General features: G+C 49.7%; 1 protein-coding gene across 2 annotated transcripts in view; it reads left to right on the top strand.

The window, feature by feature from the left end:
• The window catches only part of ACAN (aggrecan), a 63,029-nt gene that overhangs the window by 11,036 nt on the left and 27,191 nt on the right, over positions 1-24,802 (top strand). For both annotated transcript variants that reach the window (XM_082384301.1, XM_082384302.1), the window contains exons 2-7: positions 16,526-16,602; positions 18,348-18,731; positions 19,676-19,850; positions 21,162-21,289; positions 23,033-23,326; positions 24,343-24,747. In XM_082384301.1, the coding sequence (XP_082240427.1) occupies positions 16,533-16,602; positions 18,348-18,731; positions 19,676-19,850; positions 21,162-21,289; positions 23,033-23,326; positions 24,343-24,747 (1,456 nt within the window). In that variant the 5' untranslated portion in view covers positions 16,526-16,532. The remainder of the gene's footprint in view (positions 1-16,525; positions 16,603-18,347; positions 18,732-19,675; positions 19,851-21,161; positions 21,290-23,032; positions 23,327-24,342; positions 24,748-24,802) is intronic.

A 24,802-nucleotide genomic window follows, 5' to 3' on the forward strand; every position in this document is an offset into this window, starting at 1 on the left:
ATGCTTCATTTGTAAGATATAAAGGAAGTTCTATCAGGGAAGGCAGATTAAATAAGTGATATATCTTCCAATAGGTCAGTGCGTGTAAGCTAACCAGAGACTGGGCAAGTTGAGTACAAAGGATATAAATGCCCTCCCATGACCTGAACCAAACTCCCCATGTACACACACTTCATGCTGAGTCAGCAGGAAGCTCTATGAAGTAGGTCTAATTATCCCTATTTTATAGATAGTGAAACTGAGGCAAAGTTGGTAAGTGGTAGGGTCAGGACTTGCACTCATGACTATCTGATTATAAAGTTCATGGTTTCCTGGCTATTCCGTGCACTATGCCCCGAGAGAAGAGGAATTTCCCAGACCAGACCCTGACATCTAGCATAAGAAAGAGAAGCACCGGGGCTTGTTACCCAGTCTGGGGCCTGTCCTTCAGGGGGGGTGTGTAAAGCCCTGTTTATTCCTGCACACCATGCCCTTGAACTTCATGGGGATTCCTTGGCTCGGAGTCAGGGCCACCTTCAGGAGAGGGAGCCATGAGCTGGAAAGACCTTGGGCCCAGAGTCTGTTGAACACTCACTGTGACAGAAGAAAATTCTGTTTCCCAACAGGTTTCCAAGACTTCTAACACATAGAGAACTGTCTCCCTCCTCCCTTCTTCCCTGAGACACTCCTCCCCACCTCCCCACACCAACCCTAATTGGCTGTCACCTTGGTCACTGGGGAGTCCGTTGGCTTTGACCCACAAACTCCAGTTCTCCTAACGGTCTGGCAGGATTGGAGCTTATTTTCTAGTGCGATTGTCTTGAATGTAGATTTTTTTAAAGGATATAAAATTTCATTTTATCTTTAGAAACATTTTTCCTTTAAAAAATAATAAAGAACAGCATAGAAAGTTTAGGAAATAAAAATGCTCAAAATGGAAAAAATTAAAATCTACTATAAACTCTCCTCCCAACAATGACGAGAGTTAAATTTCTATATATTTTTCTGGTCTTTTTTCTGTGAATAGGTATACGTAAGAACAGAATGGAATTGCATTCTACATATTATTTTGCAACTTGCTTTTTGAGCTTTATGAGATAGGGTGAACATGTTTCCAAGTCAGTAAATAGTTTTCCATAATTGGACTATTCTACGTGGACTATTCTACTATTGGACACAGTAGGGAATACAAAAGGAGAAATTAAAAGTTTTCCCTGACTTTCCGGAAAGCCCACAAGCTAGGTCGGAGAAAGTGATGTCTGCTCGTCATGTGATGCAGAGAGCCCTATTTCCTTGCCCTCGTACAGCTGATTGTGCAGCTGTGAGTGAATTTTTCCATCAAGGGAAATTGGCATCAGGCTCTCCTGGGTTGGAGGCTCAGCTACAGTGCAGTGGCGGTCACTGGGAGAGAGCATGCTTTAGTAAGAAATTCTGCAGGCATTCCGCTGATGGGTCTGTGTTCCCAGTGAGCCAGAGACACGGGGCTCAAATTTGCTGCTCCCAGAATTGGCCTCTGTTCCCTCGTTTCTCTCAGAGTGAGAGCATTTTGAGGCACCACACTTGTATCTAGTGTTTCATGACATGTATTTCTCATCCAACATGGCCCTCCTAACAAGCAATTCATCTGCTGCTCAGATAAACAAACAACAGTCCCACCCAGTAATGGAAGAAAGATGATTGTGTTCAACTCTTTAGGAGAGAATGTGGGGGGCCTCCGCCATGACACCTTCCTAAGTGATTTTCAAGGCGAGTTTTGATCATACCTGGTTTCCATCTTGTGTGCGGCTTTAGAGCCCAACCCCATGAAGATGCAGCTCCTCTCTGGGGTATGTGAAGGCGTCCCAGGATGCTGGAGGCCAGGTGGTACCCGGGAGAGCCCTGAGTATGTGAAGGCCTCCTTGGATATACAAAACAGTCCAGAAAAACATGGAACCTGTCCAATAGAAATAGCATGCAAAGATCTCTAGATATTTTTCCAGTTACGGATATATATTTGCCTCCTCAAAAGGAAAGACAGTAGTCCAGTTCGTAGAGACGGAAGGTAGAATGGTGGTTGCCAGGGGCTGGGGGAGGGAAGAGGAGGGGAAATGGGAGTTATTGTTTAATGGGTACAGAATTTCAGTTTTGCAAGATGAAAAGTGTTCTAAAGATGGATAGTGGTGATGGTTAAGAAACAATGTGAATGCACTTAATGCCACTGAACTGTAAAATATATGAACTTGAAAATAGTTAAGATGGTAAATGTTATGTTATGTGTATTTTATCACAGCTTTTTAAAAAAGGAGATCACTTTGTTAAAAAGGGAAAGGTAGCTTTCTTGTGAGGACAATGTCATTGAAGAAACCCTGACTGGGAGCAGCTGGGAGGCAGCAGATGGTATGAATCCCTAGAAGGCGCTTTCATGAAGCTCGCTGCTCTGGCATCCTGTCGGGAGGCTGTTGGGCACCATAATCCTGACAGCCTTGCAGGGCACAGTCACACAGCCAGGAACAGCTGGCAGAGAACTGGGGACACGCCAGGGACAGCTGGAAAGGGAGGAAACGGGAACGGGGTGGGGGCAACACCATCTCATGTCGATGTTTGCGCCTCTTCGCCGACTATTCTCGAACAAGTCAGGAGTCAGAGAGGTCTGTGAGGGGCTCAGAGAGCAAGCTCTCTGCCTCTCGTGGGGTGTTATTCTACAGCACCGAGGTGCCTTGGTGCTTCGAGTCAAAATGCAAAGCCTCCCCATGTAGGAGGCACACAACCAATGTCCGTTCTTTGAATCGTGCTTTTAAGCTGAGGCCACAGATTGTCAAAGGTCTTTGGGTGACAAGAACAAACCCGTGACAGGCTGCATCCTCAGCATCCTGGCACGGGCATGGGAAGCAGAGAATTGGTTAGGAGCACTGGTTTTGGAGTCAGACTAAACTGGGTTTGAATTCTGGCTCAGCCACTCCCTGGCTGTGGGATTTACGGTAAGTCATTTACCCATGCTGAGCCTCGGTATCCTTTCTAAAAATGGGACTAGTAACGGTGCCCCTCCCAGGACGATTGTGAGCCTTGAATGACATGATTTGTTTGTTCACACTTCTGCTGCGCACCATGCCCGGCCTGGGCTCAACCTTCAACAGACAGCCATTTTTAGAGGAAGTAGTTATGGTAGGTGCTCGTGGGTGAGGGAGACCCAAGGATGGGCAAGCCCAGTGTACACCCCAGTGGGTGAAATCTCCCTGCAGAGGCAGACAAATGCTCTAGGAGCATGTGCTCCTGCTGTAATGGAGGAGGTGGACCTGATCACCATGGGAACTTCACAGAGCAAGGATCAGCCAGCAGAGATAGTGGGGGCTGTGATTTCCTCCTGACACACACCTTAGATCGGGTCATTCCCCAAACCCCCAAGAGCCCCCCATCACCTACAGAATAAAGCCAAACTCATTAGCCCAATCATGGAGGTTCCTCAGAATCTGGCCCAGCTTTGTTTCTAACTTTATTTGATCCTTCAAATAAAGGATCCACTTTATTGGATCCCAGTTGGATCCACTCCTTTCACCATGCCTTTGTTCATGTGATCCCTTCCTCCTAGAATGCCCTCTCCCTACCTCCACATGCCCATAGTGTCCTCATCTTTCAAGGCTCAGCTCAAAAGCCACCTCTTCTTCAAAGCTCTCTCAGGTCCTCCCAACAGGATTGATTTCTATATTGTAGCTTCTGGAGCCCTCTCATTGAGAGAGGATCCCCTCTTGTATTGTAGGATTTATTCCCATGTCTGATCTCCCACAGTGAGCCCCAGGGGTGGATTCACACTGGTCCTTCCTTAAATCCCCCTCATCACCTGCTGCAGAGTTTTCCACGTGGTGGGTGTTTGACAGAGGAAGCAAGAGAGGGAGGAGGGCCAAGAAGTCCTTGGAACTTTTCCAGATGAAAGGCAATTATTCCTTCCACATGAGGGCCAAAAAAAGAAGGCTCAGCTCTTCAGAGCACATGCGCCAAGAAGGGAAAGCAGTGTCACTGAAGGACGGCTGTGGGAAGAACAGGGCTTGTCCACTGTCTACTCAATCCACACTGAACCACCCTGGGCAGGACAAACTAACCTGATGGAGCAGAAATGTGCAGTTTCAGGAGGTCTCCAAGACCTCCTCCTGGTCCAGTAATTCACTAGAAGGACTCAAAGAACTCAGCAAAGCTGCTATGCTCACAAGTTACGGTTTATTACAGCAGACGAATACAGATCAAAATCAGCAAAGGGAAGAGGCACGCAGGACAGGGTCCCAGAGAGACCGGGCATGAGCATCCAGATGTGCTCGCCCAGGGCGTTATGTGGACAACGCTTACTTCTCCCAGCAACGATGGGTTACAGCATGCACAGAGTGTTGCCAGCCAGGAAAGATCACTTGAGCCTGGCTGTCCAGGGTTTTCACTGGAGGTTGGTCATATAGACATGGCTGACCACCCACATGGCTGACCTTAGTCTCCAGCCCCTCCAGAGGTCAAGTTGATATCACATGACCCAAGACCCCCACCGTAAATCACACTGTTAGCATAGACTATCCAGCATGGCCCAAGGCCCCCAGCTAAATAAGGGCTTAGAGATTACCTTCTGGGAGCCGGGTCCACAGCTCCCATTGGCTCTCAAAGAGAAGCGTGACCCAAAAGGAGCTAAGTGGATGTTCTCTATGAAGTCTTCTCAGTCCTGGAAGCAGGGCATGCAAACTAGAGTCAAAAGAATGAGGTTTGATTCCAAATGACTAGACCCCAGGACTAAACTCCAAGAACATGCATCTGCCCCTAGAGTTTAAGGGGTTGGGCTAGTTGCCCCTTGTTTCCTTTCAGCTGCATCCCAGGCACCCGGCCCTCTGCTTTGTTCAGGAATTTGGCTGTAACCCCAAATGCCTGGTGGCCCTTTCTGGCAAGGACCCTCGGCTTCTAGAAACCTTTACTGAAGATCATTTTTGAAACCTGGGCTCAGTTTCCACCCAGAGAGGTCACCAAGGGGTCATGCTGGGTCCCCTAGCCCCTTCCCAAACTCCTTCAGGAAGGAGCACTCTGTCCTGCCAGGTTGGTGGTCAGCGCCAAGTTGAGGGAACTCAGTTCTTGGCCCAAGATTCCTGCCCCAGGAAAGGTGCTTGTGCCTGATGGAAAGTTTGGGCTGAAGGATACTCTTTTCCAAACTCCCAGGTCTGATATTTACCCAACGTCTGAAATTAATGCAGAGAAAACCTCCAAAGTGCCCGGGCTGGAATGGAAGGCTGAGAACAGGAAGGGGCATGTCCCAAGTACCAGGTTTTTTTCCATAAAGAGAGCAGGGCAAAGCTCAGTGTCCCCGGGTGAGTGAATCAGGAGCCATTAATCTTGCCATGTACCACTCTCTACTTTAAACTGGTTTTACAAGGAAATTGCAATTGGGAGTGGGGAGAGGTGGGAATAATGGGGAAAGGTTGGTGGTGTTGAGCTGAATTCTTCCCTCTGGTGCCCACCCTGGTCCAGTCATAGGCTTCGGGGCCAGGTTTGGCTGCTTCCTTCCCACCCTAGGAAGTTCCATCAGGGCTGGCCTTCCTTCCCAGCTCTGGACTTGGCCCACTCCCAGCACCTTAGAAAAGCAGCCTTCATCAGGCTGCCAGCATGACTCTGAGTTCTGTTTTGTCCCTGGATGCTATCTCCTGGGTCACCCACCACTCCCTGCTTGGTGGTCCCTGGGCCTATCCTGACCACTCCTGGTCCTCTCTTAACAGGAGAGGGGGGGTGGATGAATCTTTCCAGAGGCCATGTCATGCTCTAGGCTACCCTGTTAGCCGCATTTGGAGTTACCCTTCCTTCTAGAGCTTCTAACATATTCCAGGACTGCGGAGGCAAGAATGCTTTGAAATCACTTGCAACAGTTATGATCAGTCTTAAGCTTAACACTCCTTCCATTTCCGAACTTAATCCAGAAAGAACATTGCCCATTCATGAAGCACCATTCATTCATTTATTCAGCAAATATTTGTTGAACACCTGCTATGTGACAGGCACTGTTCCAGGCACCTGAAGTGTTGTAGAGTAGTAAGCGAAGCAGACAAAAGTCCCTGCCCTCATGGAGTGTATATTCTAGGAGGGGAAACAGACAATAAACAAACAAACAGTACATGGCAATAATTTCTAATAATGATAATGATATAAATAAACAATAATAGGGTGACATGATAGGGAGGCACTGGGTAGGGGTGAGGGAACAGGGTGGCCAGGGAAGGGACCTTTGAACTGAGGCTGAAATGATGAAAAGTGGCCAACTAGGGAAAGATCCAGAAAAGTGTACCAGGAAGAAGGAAGAGCAGGTACAAAAGCCCTTAGAGGGAAACACATTTTTATGTTCAAGAAACAACTAGAATGTGGCTGGGAATAGAGGTAGGATGAGGTGTGAGCAGGAGTGAGGGCATATCATGTAGGAACTTACAGGCCATGGGCACGGGCTGGACTTCATTCCAAGGACATTCGTCCTGTTCTGCCATGACATATAGGCCAAGATCCCTTTTGCTTTAGCTGTCCCTCCTGACCTGAGCTCAGTATCCCTGACTCATTCAAGATTCCAGTGTGATACAAGCTCCCTTCCTCCATCTCTTCCTGCCACCCCACCCAACAGGATCAGACTACTCAGGGGACATAAAGACTTCTGTTTGATGATTTAAAGGAAATTAGAAGTTTAGAGCAATTTGTCGTGGGAATCATCATTCCCTGCCTCTCCTCCTAACTGGAAATTAGCCATTTCCAGAGGCCTCATTCATGGATATTCTGGCCAGAGCTGCCAAGAAACTTCCCTGAGCTCACCCAGATAGCAAGTGATGAGTCAACGGTACGAATTCAGGTTGTATTTTTAAGGTACCCACCTTCTCCCAAACCATATTGTCTCCCTGGAAACTGAGAAGAGGCCATTTGAGGAAATTGCATGGGGTTCAAAGTGGACCCCAGAGAGAAGATGAAGAACAGAATATCTCTTGTCACAATAGATCCAGGTCAAACAGCTATTACTAGCAAGGACCTTTATTGGTGGGTGAAGGGAATCACGACAGAAAGGCCAGAGAGAGGAGAAATTGATGTTTTCTGAAGTCTTTTATGTGCTCTGTGCCCTGAACCAGGGTCTACTCCTTCCAGTTTCCCATTGTTCCCATCACCCACCTCCGCAGGGAGGGCCTTTACCTTCAAACCTACATAGACCTTCAGCAAACCAAGGCCAGTGCTCTTTTTGTTGTGGGACCAGCATCCTCCTGGCCCCTGGTAAGGACAGTGAGTTTGGCCACAGATTGACGTTGGCAGAAATAGCTGATGTCTGAAGCTGAAATTCAGTAAGGGCTTCCTTCCCTTGACTCACCTCTCCCTGCAAGGAGTTGGCCAGTTCTTCTAGCCGGTGGAGGCAAGAGTCCTCACGTGGCAGGGTGGGACATTAGAAAGGTCCAGAACACCCAGCCGAAGCGGGGGCTCTACTGACTTTTCTGGTGAGTTGGCTGATAGGAGGCCAATTATTCATGAGTAAGTGATGTTCATGCCTTTGCAGACACTGGCTGAGACATGGCCCATTCCATCAAGAATGACTTGATTGGAGCTCTTTTAAAAACCAGCCCTGAAGACCCCTGGAAGGAAGTTAACACAGACTGCCTGCAGCCCAGTAGAGCAGAATTGGATTTGTGCAGTGGCCATCTTTTTTGGACCCCTCAGGCAATTTGCCTGAAGGACTTTGGGGAAGAGCCGCCATGTTGGGCTGCAGGGGCCATTCCTCCATTGGACTTCTAGGCACGCAGGGAAAGACAGGACTCAGAGCTCTGGCCAGGGACCTCCCTGCTGATGGAAGGTCCAAGAGTGGGTCAGGACTCTTACTTGGGAATTCACCTCCTCCAGACTGGACCCTGTGTTAATCTTTGTCAAGATCCCCCCAGCCCTGCCCATATTCCAGGTGCTCTGTAGTCCTGGGCAGAGCTGGAGTAAATGTGGATTTCCCTCTGATGAACTAATTAGCGATTCATTTTACCCTCTACCAATCCCTAAAACCCTCTGGATCTGAAATTCAATGAGAACATCCCCTATCTTCCCCTTAAGTTAAATATGTTTATTGACTGAAGAGTGGAATGAATGAGTAAAACTAATGAATGTAGAGGGGCTGGGAATGTTGAGAAGAAACATGGAATTTATAGCCATAAGACCTGGGTTCCAAGCCAAGTTCAGCCACTTACTGTCTGTGTGACTTTTGGCAAGTTGCTTAACCTCTCTGAGCAGTCATCTCACAATCTGTAAAGTGAGGATAACAAAACCAATCTTTGAAAGGTTTTTTTAAGCATGGCATTATGTACCATTATGATCAGAGTACAGTTCCTGGCACGTAGTAGACCCTTCATAAAGGTAGTCTTCAGAGGGTCCCTGAAACCACTGTATAAGCTGATTCTGACTGTAAGATACTCACCGTTGCCTAAGGGTGGAACGGGGAGGGCTGCCCTCAGTCAGTGAACATGGAGAAGCTCTGAAAGTGACAGGTCTTGTGTCACTGCAGGCGACACCAGCAGCATTAGGATCTTACAGTCCAGAATTTTACTTGAACCCACATCCTGTGCCCAGGCTTGGGGCAAATGCAGGAATGAGCCTAGGTTAACCAAGTTGGTGGGGGAGGGGGTCCCATGGTTTGTTATCGTTGAAGATCAAAAGACCATCCGCATGGGGCATCATTTAAATTAGATCGAGGCATAAACTGTATTTGGGTGTAACTTCTTATCAAGTCAGCACGTGTTGGTTGTGGAGCTACTATGTGCAGAGCCCTGTCCTCGGCCACCACGGCGGGTGCTCAGTGCGTCTACACTAGACTGAATGCCGTGATGGGTGTACACGATGCAGCTGTTCTCTTCTCCCTCCTCAATGAGGGAGGGTTCAGTTGGACAAGACTTAGGAAAGGAGACAAAATTTACTGAGAGCCACACAGTTGTCTCTCATTTAATCCCCACGAAAGCCCTATGTGATGGATCCTATTTGATCAGCACTTTAGAAGTAAGGAAATCGATCCTTCAAGAGGTTAAATAATTGGGCCAAGGTTTTATGTTCACATATAAGTATCAGGACTGCAATTTAACAGCATCTATGTGACTCCAAAACCATCTTCCTCTCACTACACAGCCCTGCCCCCCACCCACGCCATTCCACCCAGCCATCCACCCACCCACACACCCGCATAAGTGCTTGGCCTGGTAGTTTAAACCAGCGGTGGGAAAGAAGTCACAAGCTGGGATGTATTCATTAATTAATTGGTGGTAACAACAAGGAATGACAAGAACATGGGCAGAAAGGAGATGGTTTCAGGCCAGGGTACCTGGAAGTTCCCAGGAGGTAGTATTTGCACTGCATTCAGAGAAGGCTATGATTAGGTCAGATGTAGAGCTGTTCTACAGATGTAGAGTCTTCTGGAAAGAACAAACTGTGTGAGCAAAAGGAAGGATGGGAAAGTGCAGGGGCCAGACCCAAGCCAAGGGCACTGCTGGGAGATAAGCCCATGGCCACATTAGCAGAGATACCAGGTATGACAACATCTGGACCTGTATCATTTCTTGATTTCTTTATTTTTTCTCCCAGTTCCACCACTTGAGCCTTGCTCCTCCCCTTAGAGCCTCCCCTAATTCCTCTGAGACTTAGGCAGGACCTCCACAGCCTCACAGCTCCCCTCTTTGCATCCTGCTGCCCCTCACTTCTTCCGCAGCACATTGAGGGCACAAGGGACATCTTTCCAAGTGGGCTCGGACCTTCCCAGATAATGCTGATCTTGGTGCAGGGGCAAGTGACGGATGAGCTGGTTCTTAATCATGGGGAAGACTGTGATGTGACTGTGAGATGTGACTCACTCTGACCCCGTATCAAATGAGTCTCTCTTCTGCACTGTGTGGAGCTGGCATTTAGAATCTCAGAGAACTCCAGGGACAATTCTCCCACTCTGCCCCGTGTCAAAGATGGAAAAACTGATGCTCGGAGGCAGGGTCAAGGTTAGGATCCAGCGCCCACTCACTGATGTCTGCTATCTCTGGGTATAGGTTTGTCTCCATCCGCTAGGTTATAAGCAACTCAGAGGAAAACCCTTCCTCCCCACCTCATTGTGCCCTTCTGTCTAAGCACAGTGCTACTTGAGGCCAATCCTAGACAAAACTATGGGCTTGAAAGATCGATCTACAGCCCCCCACCCACTGCCAGCAGTCTTTTTCAGAGGACCCACTGAATTGCCAAGAAAGCAGGAAAACATTTGCAGAATTTACTATGCTTTGGTAATGACCAAGCAAGTAACACAATAGGAATAAGGAAATCAACTATATAGAAAAAGATATAGATGGAGAGAGAATACGGAAAAGGGAGAGAAGAGAAAGAGGAGGAAATATAAAAACAGTATTAGCATCCATGAAAATTACCTTCACAGTGTTCCTGGGATGAAGCTTGCATTCTGATTCCAGTTTGCAGTTAGGAAAACTGAGGGCTTGCATATGTTCTCCTGGAATCAGTTTCCTGGCTCCCCTTTTGCACACCGCCCCCCACCATGTCTATTTAGAATATGTGGAAAATTAGCAGCTGCAGTTGGGGTCACTCTGGCCAGATGTGTCCTTGGTGTGGGATCCCTACCACTTCCCCTATGCTGGGTTTAAAACTCCAATCTCAAGTGCATATGCCACCACTTGTATGCATGGATCCATGAGTGGTAAGAGAAGAGGCACCACTGGGAAGTTAGCCTGCAAATAAATGATGTGCCGGAGGCTGGTGGCTAGGGGAATGGCTGACCTTGGTCCTCTTGAATCCCTCCTCAGGACTTAAGTCACAGACACAGAGCCCCTTGGGTACTGGCAAATTTTACTGGTCAGCCAGTCTACTAAATTCCAGCATCCACCCATTCGTTTAACAAGTAGGTGTCAAATACCATTTTTTGCTGTTCCTGACCCCCAACCCACTCCCCACCTGACCCGCACTGTGGGAATTAACACAGGAGGACTTTTTTTTTTTCACTTAAGGCTTGATTTTAACTTTAAGGAGGTCACAGTCTGCATGATGAGGCCAAGCTAACATATGTAAAACAACAGAGAAAAATAAGTGCCAAAGTGGCTGTACAGGCAGTCACAGTTGGGAGAGCAGAACTGAGGGGCAGGGCCTGATGAGGCTTCATGGAGGACACAGGGTCCCTGCAGGGTCAGGGAAGGGGGAGTGAATGCATTCACTTAACCAGCAAACATTTGCTGAGTCCACACTAATGTGGCTATCAGGCTGGGCCTGGGAATATGACATGGAGATGACTGTGACCCCACCCTGCCCTCAGGCTGGCAAACTGGCCTTGGTTTCAGGGTCAGCTTCAGAACTCATGCAGGACAGCAAAATGAAGGAAGAATAAGGCTTCATTAGAAAAGGAGAAGTGCTCATTACCCTTCCGCCGGCCGCCTTCTTTATTTAGTATTAGTAACTTCCAGTAGTGTGCTGGTAAGCCTACTCTCAAAAAAGGAAAGAAAAAAAAGAAAAGCCCTTGTTTGTAGTGTTTCCTGATTTCCATGGTGTAATACTCCCATCGTGACCAATTTCAAGCACTGGCTCTCGCTGGAGCCCTGGGAAGGGAAGACCCTGAGGGGGTCACACTCCTGGGCTGCACCCGGACTATGACCTTTCCAAAGTCACACACTGTACTGATGCACTAGCATTAATCATTACTGCTGTGCGCATCACAAGCAAGCAATATATGTCTCTAGCTGAGATTCATTGACTGCAAAATGGTCTACCTCAAAGGGCTGTGCCCCTCATGGGTGCTCAACAAATGTGGGCCTCCAGCCCAACCCTCCTCCCTCAGAGGCCTGGGGTTGAAGGAGGTGACTTCTAAGGTGCTTGGGCTTCCATTTGTTCATTCATTCATTAATTCATTCAGTAGATATTTCCTAATTGCCCTCTCTTTCCGCTGGATACTCTGCTGGGGGTCAGGCAGACAGTGAGGAACAAGCAGACATGGTCACTGCCTTGTGGAGCTCACAAACCTGGCATTAAGACAGCCAGTCCTGAGAACTCGGGACCAGAATGCTGGTCCTGGCTCCATCTCCAGCTTACTGTGTGGCCTTGAGCAAATCACTTACCTCCTTGGGCCTCAGTCTCTTCACCTGTAAAATGGAAGAGTTGGACTTGATGTTCACTAAAGTCTATCCCAGCTTTGACCTTCTGTGGCTCCAGGGAGGGAGGAGAAGCCACATGAGGAACATTTGAAGGAACTAGGAATGTCTCCATAGGAGAACAGCAGATGGGAGAGCAGATTAGACCCCTGAGGATCTGGCATGAGTCCCATAAAAGAGGAGTGGGCTTGTTTAGTGTGGTCCCTGAGGGTAGAACTCATGGGTGGAAATTGTAATAGGGGTGGGTCACCTTGACTCCGTCTTGAAATATACTGAGCACAACTGGAGCTGTGCGGCCATGGGTGGGTCACCCCGTGAAGGAATGAGCACTTCCTGTTTGAGTAGAGGCTGAAGACCACCTGTCCCGGCCACATAGAAAGGATTTCCGGCAGTGAGGTCATGATTGTAAAACCCCAAAGCCATCAGTTCTGAAGGAACCAAAAGCAGTCATTTGGTCCACCGTGCTATGTGGAAGAAGTAAACAGGATGCAAAAAGATTACAACTCCATGAAACGCAAGTAGATGCCTAAGGAAAAAGACCAGAAGGAAAACTATCAAAACACGAATAATGGTTGGATTAGGATTGAGGATTATGGTGATTTATTTTCTCTAGTTCCTTATTTTCCAAATGTTTGGTAGGGTGGTGATGTTGTTTTTTGAAACAAACGCAGTTTTATTCTTTATGGAAAGTCATCTAGTCCAACCCTCATCCCAGGGCAAGAAGCCTCCCTGTAACCGCTAAACTCTCTCCAGTCCCCACGTTCTGAGGGGCTCACCCAGGCCTGACACCAGGGAGGTGGGAGGAGAGTGGCGCTGATGGATGCCTGCTGAGTGCCAGACCCTGGGCTGGGTACCAAGCCAGAGACGCAGCCCCCGCGCTCCAGAAGCGGGGCCTGCCTGGCACATTATCCTACTCGGTCTCTGAAACAGCAGTGGAGGTGGGTCCTGTTTCATTAAAGCAGGAGGTGGCCGAGCCAGGACTGGGACCCAGGTCTGGGGGTCTCCACTGCACGTTGCTGGAATAGGAATTCAGGGCAAGCAGGCAAGCTGCCCATTCAATCCCATAATCTGATGGAATAAAGGTCAAAGGCCCAGCGGGATTGGCAACCATGGGACAGAGTCTAGCTGATGGGGAGGTGGAGTGTTTTCCTGTGTTCAGCTATGGGTCTCTCTCTCTCTCTCTCTCTCTCACACACACACACACACACACACACACACACACACGCAGCCTCAGCTCAGGTTCAAAGCACTAGCAAGCTTACATTCTCCCATCAAGCCTCCTAATAATTCTCTCCTAAAAACGCCGATTCCTTGATGATGAACCCAACCTCACACACACGGATCCCACAGAAGCTCCACTCACACACCCCGGCCTTCACCCAGCGTCCACTTCCCACCCTCCAGGCTCCTCTTTCCCTCCATTTCAGACGCCCCCTTCCCCCTTCCTCAGTCCCAGCTACCCAATCCCCTCACCACACCTAACTCTGCCTCCCATGGAGAAAGGCCTCCCTGTTGACAGGACTGGCAAAGTCCATCTCCTCACATAAAGGCTCAGTGAGTCCTGGAGACACTTGGAACCCAGACAGAATGGAATTTCTCCCTATTTTCTTTACAGCTCAGAAAACACACGCAAATACAAGAGCATATTTATTGCGATATTTCTATCCCAAAGTTTGTCTTAAAAAAAAGAAGAAGAAATAAAATTAGTTTCTCTGCCCACACCCCGCCTCCCCCATGCCCACTCCCTGCCCTTTTCATTCCTGGCTGAGGCCAGGGAGAAAAACAGAGCAGGCCCAAGCCCCACAGAGAACCATTGCCTCCCGGACAATGTCAGGCTTGTTCAGAGAGTGAGGAAAGAAGCACAACTCTGAAAACATACACAGAACTTCCCCGTGAAGGGTGTTCTGAGGGAAGAAGAACAGGCGGCCTTGTGTCTGGACACGGTTTCCCTGAGGCTCTGGGAAGAGGGGGGCCCGCAAGTCTAGCCCCCTCCTCACAGTGGAGGAGACACCTGACCGTTTTAGCCTCCGGGGGAATATTTCTTGGCCATGACGGATCACACTGGACCTGAGAGAGCCAGAACCTGGAGCCCCAGAGATTTTTCTTTTTGAAGACAGCCTCTAAGGAGAAAAATCCCTAAGGAGAAGCAAGGGGCTGCTTCTTAAGCCTTTGGGATTTCCCAGACTTCCTACTTATTTTCTGCCTCATGGCTCCATCTCTGGGCCCCCAGCAGCACCCAAACAGACGGCCCTTCATCCCTCAGGTGCCCAATGTATGTGGAATGAATGAAGGATAGCAGTGGAAAGATCACTCAAACGACAGACTGGGGTCACCCAAGAGGGTCCCCAGGGTCCTGGGCCCTGCCCGCCCCTCCCGCACAGATTCCAGAGATGGGGACCACGGGATGCCCTCATCCTCACATCCATCCAGCCCCAGCTGATGGTGACTGAGCCAATAGCGACGCCTGCTGGGCCATCAGACGCTGACAGAGTCAAGGTCAGGGACACTGGCCGCAGCTTCAGTTGGGCATTACTCTCAGCCTCTGAAAGCTCCCTTCTTGTCTTTAGTTCCAGGCTTCCTCCCTCCTTCCGGCGGAGCATGAAAACACTCATTAAACCAAGACTAAACGCTCACAGACTGAGAGGAGGGCAGGGAAGGCGCCAGTGCAGGTCCATCCAACAGAACAGCTCAGTAAACATCCTCGGGCACGTGTCATGGGGTGCAAGTCACAGGTGTCGGCAGTGTGACTGCACACCCTCTAGCCGGCAGTGCCACATCCTGGCTGCACGTTAGAACCTTCTGGGGAGCTTTTAAAACGTCTGAGGACCAGGCTGAAGCCCAGGTGATCTCAACGTGCAGCCAAAGTTGAGAACCACTGCTCTGGTTGATCTCTTGCAAATTCAGATGGGTCTTCTTGGGGTCTACCTGCACTGGCCCACTTGGAGTCAGGGTCCCAGTAATGCAAGGATGCCCTTCAAAGATTAGTGTACTTAGCGTGACAGTTTTCCAGCAGATGGCAATAAGGAAAGTTTGTTTCTCTAATTCACATGAAGTCATTGTTTGGGCCAGCGGGAGGGGTCCAGGGATCCTGGGCTCTCATTTCTCTCCTAAATTATTAATCTGTCCATCCCACAGAGCTCTCTGGGTGAGCGTCCTTCCCCTGACTTGAACCAGGCCCCTGAATTGTGCCCCAAATCTTGGAGCATACTCCATCCTAAAACGCACAAGATTCCTGAATTTGAAATTGGTGACAGGTCCAGATTTCATCAGGGAGGTTGGGTAACTCATGTCACTTTTCTGGGCCTGGGGAATTGTGTTAGTTAGGGTTCTCCAGAGAGATAGAACCATTTGGATGTGTGTATACATATAGAAAGAGATTTATTCTAAGGAATTGGCTCACATGATTACTGAGGTTTTTGGCAAGCTAGAGACCCAGCAGAGCCAGGGTGTTGTTCCAGCCTGAGTCTGAAGCCTTGAGACCCAGGAAGAACCAATGGTTCAGTTCGAGTCTGAAGGCAGTTTGAAGGTCATCAGGCAGGAGAAATTATCTCTTATTCGGGGGAGGTTCAGCCGTTTTGTTTGACTCAGGCCTTCAACTGATTGGGCGAGGCTCACCCCCATTAGCCGGGCAATCTGCTCTACTCAGTCTGCCAATTTAAAAGTTAATCTCATCCTTGGGACTTCCCTCACAGTCCAGTGCTTAAGACTTCGCCTTCCAATGCAGGGGGTGTGGGTTTGATCCCCGGTCGGGGAGCTAAGATCCCACATGCCTCACAGCCAAAAAACCAAAACATAAAAAGCAGAAGCAATATTGTAACAAATTCAGTAAAGACTAAAAAATGGTCCACATCAAAAAAAAAAAATCTTAAAAAAAAATGTTAATCTCATCCCAAAACACCCTCATAGACCCACCCAGAATAACGTTTGACCAAATATTTGAGCCCAGTCAAGTTGACATAAAATCAACCATTGCAGGGATCCTTTAGGATGAGCCTTTGTTGGTCAGAAGATGAGAGGTTCCCTAGAAAAGGTAGGAGGAGGTTTCCAACCTCATACCAGTAATTAAACTGAGAAATCCGTGAAGGTTTTGTGAGGAGGGGATTCTTGGAGAAGATATCTCTCGAGTCACATGCAGCTTCCTTACCGTTTTTTTTTTTTTTTCACTTTTATTGGAGTATAGTTGATTTACAATGTTGCGTTAGTTTCTGCTGTACAGCAAAGTGAATCAGTTATACGTATACATATATCCACTCTTTTTTTAGATTCTTTTCCCATATAGGTCATTACAGAGTACCGACAGAGTTCCCTGTGCTTATACAGTATAGCCTCCTTATCCTGATGCAATTTCAGATACACAGGCCAGGAGTTTATCACACTTGTCATGTGACACATGACCCTCAACCTCGCTGTATCTGAACCTCCGAATAACTCCTCTCTTCCAGGTGAACTATGACCACTTTACTCTTCATGTTTGTGACTCTGAGAGTCATCGCGGCAGCCATCTCAGTAGAAGTTTCAGGTGAGGACATTCCCACTCATGTCTCGTCTACCCAGCAGGCACTGGGGACTGGACTCTGGGGATGGGGGAACCGAACCTAGGCCTGCTGGCCCTGGTGCTTACTCTGGGCCATCACTCTAGAGGCCCCTCTTACCCTCCTCCAGCCCCAAAGCTCCCTAAAGAATGAGGAATCTGTAGGGCCAGTGAGATGTGTCCGCTCAGATCTATGCTCCCTCTGGGTACCCAGAACGCCCAGAATTCCCTGCCCAGCTGGACCCAAGTCACTTCCAGGGCTGCACGGTTAGCTCCTCTGGGTCCATCCTCCCATGGAGGAACCACGCCTCCAGTCTGAGAGGGGAAGGGGTGGCTGTTTGAGTGTAGACAGAGCTGGGATGTGAGGGCTGGGGTACACACAGACCCCTCAAAGTGCAGAGCTGTGGTGGGAAGAGAAGGGGCCCTGATTTCCCCTCCTCCAGCTTGGCCAACACATCTCAATGCAAAACTCTAAGGAATCCAAGAATTCTAAATTTGAATCTGGCTTTTCATTTTGAAAAGTATCACTGTCAAATAAGAAGATAGAACATGTTTTACTGAACAATCTGTTGGCTTGATTTATAGCTTTTAAATATTTAGACCTATGGTCCATGGGTCTCCATCTGCACTCTTGCTCTGGGACCAACAAATATCCACCCCTGTCTGTAACCTGGGGTGGTTTGCCCACACAGGCCACGCAGCTCACGAGGGTTAGTTAAGAGCTTTAAAAACTTTAGAGCCAGGCGCTGCTGTCACTTCCAGCTGTCCCCAGAGAGCCACCACCACTAAAACCACACTGTGTCATGTGCTAGGGCTGAGTATCAGAGGGAGGTTTCTGTGAAGGGCCTGGTGGTGACCGGCCAGGACATCAAAAGGTGACAGTTCACCCCAAACATTCCTGGCTCCCCTTTCCCTGCCTTGTTATGTATCTGCCACCCACAAATACCTGAAACATTTTTATTTTCAACCTCTAGGTTCTCCTGGAAAAAAAGGTTCAATAAATGTATGAATCTCCATGAAAGGTGCTATTTTTTCAAAGGCTCTTTCTTTCCAATTCCAGGAAGATCTTTGACTTCTAACGGGGTTTGGCAGACACGCTGCATCTTCCCTATCAATGCTCTCCATGTGTTTTTGTGGAGTCTAATCATATCCCACCCCACCCCAGTCTGACCCTTTGCAGACTTAAATGTCTGGTCCTCTCTGATGCTTCTCCAGCTAGGCTCCCGATCCCCCAACAGCGGAAGAGAATGATTCATCCTTCTGCAAGGTCAGGATGGAGCCTGAAGCAGGCCTCCTTAAGTATTTGATATTTTTATATCTTAGCTTTAAAAGTTGTGTGGATTTTTTTTCCTCCCTATAATAATTTTTTCTATCCCCAGATAATTGTTTACCAATTTTTGAGTCAAGCTGTCACTCCAGGAAGATGGGTTCTGTTTATCCTATGGCTTGGCATCGCTTTGGGTACCCCAGTTTGAGAAACAGAGAGGTGGTCTCCCCTCTGAAGCTTCCCCTGCCCTTCTCTGCAGCCCTTTCTGGCTCCATAGTTCCTGTCTTGAGGCACAGAGACCAGAGGTCTTGAGAAAGCTGCTCTGGAAAGGGAATTCCATATGGCACAGGATAGACACCAGCACACTTGTGGGACTTTGTCATTTGCAGAAGCACTGACAGGGAGGCTGGGTGGTCCTCTCTGGGCACTAACAGGTCTGTCTCCCACCCCCGTGTCTCCCGCACAGACCCTGACAGCTCGCTGAGTGTCAGCATCCCTGAACCGTCCCCGCTGCGGGTCCCCCTGGGGAGCTCCCTCACCATCCCCTGCTACTTCATCGACCCCATGCACCCCGTGACCACCGCCCCCTCCACCGCCCCCCTCACCCCAAGAATCAAGTGGAGCTGCATTTCCAAGGAGAAGGAGCTGGTGCTGCTGGTGGCGACTGAAGGGCAGGTGCGGGTTAACAGTGCCTACCAAGACAGGGTCATGCTACCCAACTACCCGGCCATCCCCAGCGATGCCACCCTGGAAATCCAGAACCTGAGCTCCAATGACTCTGGGATCTATCGCTGCGAGGTGACACACGGCATCGAGGACAGCGAGGCCACCCTGGAGGTCGTGGTGAAAGGTGAGAGCCTCCTCCCACAGGGGCCCTGCTTCACCTGCAGGAAGAACCAGAATGGCATCCTCTCTCGGGCCAGGCTGTCTGGCTTTCAAATCCTGGCTCCTCCCCCTGATGGTTTGCACCTCAGTCAAGTTGCTTAACTTCAGTTGCTTCCCCTGTAACACAGAGCTGGTAACATCACTCTCTCTGGAATTTAAATGAATTAAATTCTTCAGGACCACAGTTGCACGTAAATGACAGTCTATTCTTTCCATCAATCCTGTGATTCGGTTGCCTTGTGATCATCCCCATTTTACAGACAAGCAAACTGAGGTTAAGTGACTTGCCTGAAGTTTCCCTGGAAGTGAGCCAGAGCAGTCTCCTGACTCTCTACCCAGGTGTCTTTTCCCTCCCCCACCTCCAGTTCCAGAAGCCAAAGAAAGGGATGAGGACTCCCTGGTTCCCTTGCTCTAGATGGACCAAGGAATATGGTTGTCCTTGGTTGGCTCTAGGACTTCAGTCAGCACCAGATTTTTCCTGCTGGGAGACTCTGCCAAAGACGGTCCACTCCTGCCTGTGCCTTAAACAGGATTCCCACTAGGAGGCCCCTGGGCTGAGGGTACATGGAGCTCTACGTGTCTCTTTCTGCAAAGCAAATATAGGGTCCTGGAATGACAAGAAAAAATTATAAGGAGGCAGATTTTAGTTCAAGTCAAAGAACTTTCTGATTATCAGAAATATCACAGGTTTCCAAAAAGATGCCTTGTGAGGTAGTGAGCTCCCCGTTACCAGAGGTGTTCCAGGAAAGGCAAAAGGACCACATGGAAATGTGGAGACAGGAGCCACCCATCAGCTAGGGGCGCGACCAGATGTCTCTACATTCCCTAGACTCCTGCCCTAATTCTGCAAGGGCCTGGGTGACAGGAGGCTGTGCCTGACCTGCTCTCTTGCCGTCGCGTGTCTTGCAGGCATCGTGTTCCATTACAGAGCCATCTCCACACGCTACACCCTGGACTTCGACAGGGCGCAGCGGGCCTGCCTGCAGAACAGCGCCATCATCGCCACGCCCGAGCAGCTGCAGGCCGCCTATGAGGACGGCTTCCACCAGTGCGACGCCGGCTGGCTGGCAGACCAGACTGTCAGGTGAGCCCCAGGCCACCATCGGAGTAGGGTGGATGATGGGCTGGAACATTGACCAGCACTGAGCTGGTGCCAGCCTGACACAGAGCCCAACCTCAGCTGGGGCTGAAGGGATGCCTTGACCAGTTGTAGGTCAGGCCCCGATGACCTGTCCCAAATCCTTGGTCTTCTGTCCTGCGGTGGAGTGCGTGACCACTAGCAACTTTGCGCTACATGAGCATTTTCTCCTGCAAATTACACATGATTATTCTTCCTACTCATTTTTCCCTTTGCCATGATTTCTTCACTTACATCTTTTTAAAACTTTGTTGTTTATATATTTTTGTAAACCACTTTACATTCAGTTTGTCTTTAATAAGGCAAGACATACGTAAATTAAGCTTCTTGGTGCATTTTTCCCTGAGCACAGCTGCTGAGGAATAGGTTGCACAACAGGACAGTCAGAGCCCTGCCTTCAAGGGACTGCAATTGTGTGATCAAGCCTGTAAAAGCAAGATGAGACAATTCATTGGGGATGGATCAGAGCTCTAAATGCAAAAGCCAGAACCACAAAGCCACAAGGAGAAAACAAAGGGAAATACCTTTGTAATCTTGGGGTAGGCAAAAGATCTTAGGACACAAAACCCATTAGCCATTTTTTTAAAGCAAGATAAGACAACAGCCTAGCATAGTGCAAGAGCCCACACCTCAGCCTCAGAAAGAGCTGGGCTCAAATCCCAACTCTAACACTTGGAAGCTGTGTGACCTGGAACAAATTGCTTAACCTCTCTGGGCCCCAGTTTCTTCCAGTTTAAAATAGAGTCGTTATAGCACCTCATTTGGTTGATGTGAGACTCGAATGGTACAGAGCAGGGGTCAGCAAACTATGGCTCATGGGTCAAATCCAACCCACCCCTTGTTTCTGTAAACAAAGTTTTATGGGAACACAGCCACTCCTGTTATTTTGTCTGTGGTTGCTTCATTCTCACTACAATGGCAAGGTCACAATGAAGATCCTATGGCCTGTAAGACCTAAAATATTTACTATGTGCCCTTTTACAGAAAAGATTTGCAAGCTCCTGATAGAACATGTTTGGTACCAATAAATATTCAGTAAAGGGATCCTCCTTTAATCACCAGTAACGGTGAAAACATATATCTTAATAAAGCTGGGGAAAAAGCTGTAGAAACAAGTAGCCCACAGATCTAGGCAGATCTCAGCAAACACATCAGTAAGTCACCGTTTCCTCCCACAAGGGAGGAGGATACAACGGCACGGGCCCCTGGCCCCCTCCATCCCCTGACTGTCACATCCCTACTTTGGGTTCCTGGCAGGTACCCCATCCACACTCCAAGGGAAGGCTGCTATGGGGACAAGGATGAGTTTCCCGGCGTAAGAACCTACGGCATCCGTGACACCAATGAAACCTATGACGTGTACTGCTTCGCAGAGGAGATGGAGGGTGAGGCCACCCACCCCCCTCCCAAGAGCCGGCTCCCCAACCCCTTCATCCTGCTGACCCTCAGGATCACAGGGGCCTCCTCCTGGGCAGGGCGTTAACCCAGGACATCACACCCTCAACACCCCCTTCCTCCCGGGCCCTGCCCCTCCCCCCTCCCCCACTCCCAGCCTCATCATGCCCAGCGTGGGTGGGGGAGGGAAGAGTTCAGGAAGGAAGGGTCTGGCCCCCTCACTCTCCACTTTGGAGAGGGCCTCAGTGGCCCCAGGTACGTGCAAACTGGGCCATCACTGGGCCCAAGAATATTTATAGCTGGTCTCTCACCTGCGACTCTTCCTCCCAGCCAGGACCCCCGCTGCTTGACCAGCCCATCGCTGTCCCAAGCTCCACTGCACAATTAAAGCCCAGCTCAGCCTTGTCACCCTCACAAAGGACCCCCTCCCACCCAGGCCACTCCAGGGGGAGCCTATCAGAAATGTCATTCCCAGGAGAGCTGGCCTCCCAGCCACCCTCTCTCAGCTTTTGTGCTGCCAGCCCCCAGCCCTATCCAGGCCACCCCAATGGGCTAGTTCTGGAGAGCACCAGGGGCAGCGAGAAGGAACCTATAGTCTTTCTCTGGTTTGTAAAGGGAGTTAAGTTTGGTCACAGTCAGAGCTGAGCAAGTTACCCAGGCAAGTGGATGGCACCCCTTCCCCCATCAGCACTCATTCACCCATTTTGGCATTGCAAACTCTGCACCTCCACCCCTACCCCAAGATCACGGCTGCACCCAGGCAGGAGAAGGGCTGACAACCTGGCCCACTGTGAGGCAGGGAACCTCCCCAGCTTCCTCACCACCGTGACCCCTTTCCTCATTCTCACCCCAGGGCCCAAGCCGGTAGATTAAGTAACGAATATTTGTGTTCCCACTTTGGGCTAATTAAAGACACTGATTAGGGCCAACCAGAGCTGCCACTGAGCAGAGACAACCAGAACAACCCCCGGCAGCGATGTCCACCACCCTATCGCTCCCTGCAGCACAACCTTGTTAGGTTTTCAAAAACAGTAAAAAAAGAGCCCACAGGCCCCCACCATTGCCCTTATGGACACTTCGGGGCCTAGAGACCCCAATTTGGGAAACACTGCTATTAGGGTCAAAGTCTGATGCCTGCTTTTCCCATCAGAATTTGGAATTGTAAAAAGGATTGCTCTAGCGACTTCCCTGGTGGTCCAGTGGTTAAGACTCTGCACTCCAATGCAGGAGCTGTGGGTTCGATCCCTGGTCAGGGAACTAGATCCCACATGCCTTAACAAAGATCCCACGTGCCGCAACTAAGACCTGGCGCAGCCAAATAAATAAATTTTTTTTAAAAAATCAGTTTAAAAAAAAAACACAAAAAAGGATCGTTCCAGTGGGCAATGCTTGACTCATAGGAGAGATGTCCCGGTGGCAGGAAGTTCCATAGCAAAGTGTGGGGGGAAGATGCTTTCCGGCAGGAGTTTCCTCCCGGGCCTCACATTTGCTCTGCACTTTCCTCACTTCTTTGTCTTTTTGGCAGCTTCTTTATTGGTCCCTGTTTTAGGAAACTGACATCACCCCACCTAAAAGCCCATAGGAAGTGGAGGGCAGGATCTGAAATACAGACATGTGGGACGAGGGCTTTGAGAAGTTAGAGGCCAAACCCCGAGGAACCACATGGATCTCCCTGGGGACACGGGGCAGGCGTGGGAGGGAGCTCCTCACCCTGCCGGCTGTGTCTTTCGCAGGCGAGGTCTTTTATGCAACATCCCCGGAGAGGTTCACCTTCCAGGAGGCAGCCAATGAGTGCCGGCGGCTGGGCGCCCGGCTGGCCACCACGGGCCAGCTCTACCTGGCCTGGCAGAGTGGCATGGACATGTGCAGCGCCGGCTGGCTGGCCGACCGCAGCGTGCGCTACCCCATCTCCAAGGCCCGGCCCAACTGCGGGGGCAACCTCTTGGGCGTGAGGACCGTCTACCTGCACGCCAACCAGACGGGATACCCCGACCCCTCATCCCGCTACGACGCCATCTGCTACACAGGTGCGCTTGGGCTGGAGGCGGGAAGGGGGATCGTGCCACCGAAATTGGGGCCCAGAGGATGAGATCTTAGAGTGGGGGGCTGGTTTCTACCCCCTCCAAAGGGCCACTGGGTACCTGAACCCCTTGTCTTAGCACTCCCTATTTTCACGGGTTCCTAGGGGAGCTAAGGTAGAAGCACTGGAGGCTGCAGTGTACCCAGCCCTAAAACTAAAACTGAACTAAAACTTTTAAAAATGTTTTTATCTTATATTTTACACAGTCTAGGTTATACTTACAATTAAGTGCTAATTATTGAAGGGGAAAAAAAAAACAATGAATAATTTGGAGTTGAGTAAATTTTATGACAAAACCGGTGCTAGCACAACAGCATAGCTCATTTCATGTGTAACTTCCACAGCCTGATCTTACAGGAAGAGGGTTACTTGTGCAAAAATAATTAGGATTTCCCCCAAAACTTCTCTTAGCCTTTCAATATTCCTACCACCCTGTTTGAAGTTCTAGCATCCTCATGGTTTCTCTCTTTGTTAATTACTAAATGGCATGTTTCTGCCGTTTGTTCATGACTGAGGCAGGCAGTTCTCTCATGGCACCTTCATCAACTTCATGAGCCCCTGCATCCTTGGGAAGATTTTTCCATTTCTCTTTGTAGCTGATTTACATTGTCCGGTTGGCTAGTTATAACATCAGATGGTCAACAGATACTCACAAGATAGGTAAGGAGACAACTGGCTGGCATTAATCAGGAAGGGATGTTGGAACAAGATGGCTTTACAAGCAGTGAGCTGATTGGTCAGTCTTGTGCTCTGGTGACAGCATTCTCTTGCAGTCTGGAAACCGTGGGCACCCCTATAATAAATACTCAAATCGTTGAGGACCCCTGCAATGGGCCTGGCCAGGTACCAGGCACACAGTAGGTGCTTTCCTTCCTTAGCAGAGGAGGAGACGATCTGCTACTCATGTCCCCCAAGCCAGCCCCAGGCTGAGCAATAATGCCTGTCTTTAACCCCCGGCCCCAGGTGAAGACTTTGTGGACATCCCAGAAGATTTCTTCGGGGTGGGTGGTGAGGAGGACATCACCATCCAGACGGTGACCTGGCCTGATGTGGAGCTGCCTTTGCCCCGAAACATCACCGAAGGTGAAGCCCGAGGCAGCGTGATCCTCACGGTGAAACCCGTCTTTGACATCACCCCTACCGCCCTGGAGCCCGAGGAGCCCTTCACTTCTGCCCCCGAAGTAGGGGCCACCGCCTTCTCTGAGGCCGAGAACAGGACTGAAGAGGCTACCCGGCCCTGGGCCTTTCCCGAGGAGTCCACATCTGGCCTGGGCGCTCCGACAGCCTTCACCAGCGAGGACCTCGTCGTGCAGGTGACCGCAGCCCCAGGTGCAACCGAGGTCCCTGGGCAGCCACGACTGCCAGGGGGTAAGTGCCCGCCCCCTCAGGGGCTGCATCGGGGGTAGGTGGAAAGGGCTTGGCC

This window comes from Balaenoptera borealis (assembly GCF_965194805.1).
Source record: "Balaenoptera borealis genome assembly, chromosome: 3".
NCBI classification, from domain to species: Eukaryota; Metazoa; Chordata; class Mammalia; order Artiodactyla; family Balaenopteridae; genus Balaenoptera; species Balaenoptera borealis.